Source organism: Contarinia nasturtii, unplaced genomic scaffold (genome assembly GCF_009176525.2).
Source record: "Contarinia nasturtii isolate CC-2019 unplaced genomic scaffold, AAFC_CNas_1.1 Cnas_scaffold_2878, whole genome shotgun sequence".
NCBI lineage: Eukaryota > Metazoa > Arthropoda > Insecta > Diptera > Cecidomyiidae > Contarinia > Contarinia nasturtii.
Window position 1 is genome coordinate 1 of NW_022200195.1, and position 3,404 is coordinate 3,404.

The following is a 3,404-nucleotide window of genomic DNA, read 5'->3' on the forward strand; positions in this document are numbered from 1 at the left end:
TATCATAATACAAAATGTATTAACATATCGGATTTGGCACATCTATACGGCGGTGACATCAACATTTTTTGTGTTTTTTAGTATGCAGTATTTGATCGTATACATCAGTCGATTGAGAATTATCGAGTGCTAATATTCAAGCATTTATGAAATATTCGAACTTAAAAATCGATCTTATTATCAATGAGAAGTTTTTATTTACATTGTTTATTAACATTGTTGTTTAGTTTCTTGATGTTAGCATACAAATTTAATGATCTGATCAATCAGTACATAAATATCTAAATATCTATTTGGACGAAGCAAATGATGCAGCGCGATTTTTTTCAACTTGAAAACATATGTTAAGTGTTCCCAAATGCCCAAAGAACAATTGGATACACTTTTGAGTAGGTAAACTTTCAACGCCAGCGAATGAATTCGAGTCATTTAATTTCTCTGTTATATTTTTAAACTTAGATTGAAGCAGATTAAACAATGAGTGAAATTTAAAAACGAATCGCTGCTCGATCTATCATCAAATTAGTTTTTGTTTAGTTTGCACAGTTATTATTCGAAAGTGGCTCCTAAATTCGACCATCTCCACTGTGTGTAACTTCTTTTTAGTACTGATTGATGTGTCATTGTAAGTGTCACACATCCAAAAGAAAAGTGAATCTGACAGAATGACAGTTCAAATGATTTACTATTTTTAAAAGACGTAATCAAACGGGTTGTTTTCATTATTTTGTTCAAGCTCAGGAATCGTAGAGTTTTTTATATATAAAAAGATAATTTCAAAATACTATGAATATTTAAGCAACGTCCTAAAGAATATTGTTGTTTTTACATTAGAATGATATAATGGAAGTGCCAAACAAAGTTATTAAAACTGAATTTGAGCAATTTGCCATTGCAAACATAAAAAAAGAGCCTGATATAATTGAAATAGACGAAGAGATATTTTTGAATGAGATTTCTACGCCATCGAAAGAGCTCATCGGTCCTAATATCGACGAATCATTTGTAGATGCCATCGTTCACGATGAACTTGTTAAAGAAGAATATGTGTTTTACGATGCAAATGAATTGCAATTTTTGCCTATACAAGAGGTTGAAGAAGCATCCAAAACAAGCAAAAATATTGGTCATACTACAAATCCTCCTGGATCTGGTTTGAGTAAACAATCAGAACAAAAGAAATGTTTTGAATGTTACATATGCAGAACCCAGACAGAAAATATTGTTTTCTTGAAGTGGCACTTACAAGAACGGCATCATTCATTGCAAAGTCAACGATTACAAAAGCAGAACATGAAAAAGGAAAACATGGAAAAACAAACGTCGAAAAAAAGAAAATTGATGGAGAATTCGAAAGAGAACGAACTGAAAAAATGGAAATTGAAAAAACAAATATCAAAACAACAGTATCTGCAAGAGAGTCATCAACAAGGTAGTAAAAATTACTATTTCATTCTTCAAGAAATACTATCCATTCTTTCAATAATTTTTCCATTACTGATTGATGCATTTGAAATAATCAAAATTTATTTAGAATATAAGAAAGTTGGTTGGATGAAAATAAATCTTAAATTAAGAACAATTTGCAAATGAGCTGAAATCGCGACAGCAAACAGTTTGCAATACATATATTCATGTTTCCATTATTTCTTTTCTGTGTGATTAACCCTAGGTAATCAACATGAACGAGGACACAGTTTACTAATTGCAACTACTGAAAATATATTTGAATGTTCATATTGCCGAAGAAAATTTAATACCATGCAACGTTGTCAAAATCATGAGAGAATCCATACGAACAAAAAACCATTTAAATGCCCTGTTTGCCTTAAGTACTACAACACCAAAGATTCAATGGCATTACATTTGAGAATACACAGCGGAGAAAAGCCATATTCATGTGAAAAATGTAATATGAAATTTAGATTAAAATGTCAACGTGATCGTCATCACATTAAGGCCCACATCAAAGGATTTGCTTTAAAGGAACCAAAAAAAGTACAATTAATTTTTCTTATTTGTCATATATTTAAGACTATATCTAACACAAGAAAACTCATTTTGAATGCAATCATTTTTCATTCTGTTCAATTACTTATTGATTAATTTCTATTTTTTCCATTCTTTTCTTCTGATCAACATTAGGTACAACTAATCAAAGTTTTCAATAGCTATGATGAAGATAAAATATCGATATCGAACTATCAAATTTTCGAATGTTATTTGTGTTCGCTTACTTTTAGCAACAAAAGACTTCTTTTGAAACTGCACATGAAAGAAAAACATACAGGCGAAAAAGTGTTTCAATGTAAAACTTGCTTCAAAAAACTTTTGGATAAATATACATTTCAAAAGCACATACAAACACATTCAATACAATTTGAATGTCAAATTTGTGGAAAAGGATTTGCGCGGAAGGAAGGATTAACTATTCACATGCAGTTTCACACCGGTTCATTTAACTATAAATGTAACTTTTTATTTTATATTATTAACTATTTGATTATAATTATTCGTTCTTTTCTTTTATGATTCTTCCCTTAGGTAACTTCTGTTCTAAGCAATTTTCAAAGAAATACAATTTAAATATTCATGTTAGAATTCACACTGGAACAAAGCCGTTCAAGTGTGAAATATGTGAAAAACGATTTGTCAAAAGAAGTGATTTGGTTCGACACGCTCGCACTCATACCGGCGAAAGACCCTTCAGATGCAATATGTGTCAAATGGCTTTTACGCGCAATCATTTATTATCAGGTACTTTTTATTTTTTACTTTTCCGCACACACATAGTGTGAAAGGGGAAAGTATTGCAATGGGTCAAAATTTACGACATCTCAAAAACATGTTTTCTGGACGTTTCTGAGGTCAGAGAACCCGAATCAGGCCGTTTTGAGCATGGTTGTTGTGGGTCTGTTCCACGTCGTACGTCGTACGTCGTACGTCGTACGTCGTACGTCGTACGTCGTACGTCGTACGTCGTACGTCGTACGTTGTCCGCCGTACGCAAAATTTGTCCATCGATTATCTCACCCCCCAGAAAAGTTATTTGAAATCTGACTTCACGGGATGATTGGGGGTCCCGAGGAATAGAAATCATTAGCTTTTGAGCGACTTTGGTCGATGGAAAAAAATTTCATGCCTGTAGTGATACCTATGAAAAAGAGTCCAATTTTCGTCGAAAAGTCATACTTAATGTAGACTTAAACACTCAAAAATATGTATTGGGGGGTTTTTTGGCACGAGAAAACCGAATCCGATGTTTATTTTGAGATACAATTAAGTTTTAACAGAGTTTCTTTGAAAAAATCGCGAAAAATTTAATTTTTGTATGGGAGCCATGCCTGTATGCTACCTTAATGACGTAAAAATTTGCACAGACTATTTTTCACACAAAAAAATAA

General features: G+C 32.1%; 1 protein-coding gene across 1 annotated transcript; it reads left to right on the forward strand.

Annotated features, from left to right (window-relative positions):
• Positions 1-121: 121 nt before the first annotated feature.
• Positions 122-2,757, forward strand: LOC116349503 (zinc finger protein OZF-like; the record flags this gene model as incomplete). Its single annotated transcript, XM_031780982.1, has 5 exons — positions 122-712; positions 835-1,432; positions 1,673-1,998; positions 2,146-2,470; positions 2,545-2,757. Coding segments are annotated over exons 2-5 (1,453 nt in total), but the record flags the coding sequence as incomplete, so codon positions are not given.
• Positions 2,758-3,404: the final 647 nt, after the last annotated feature.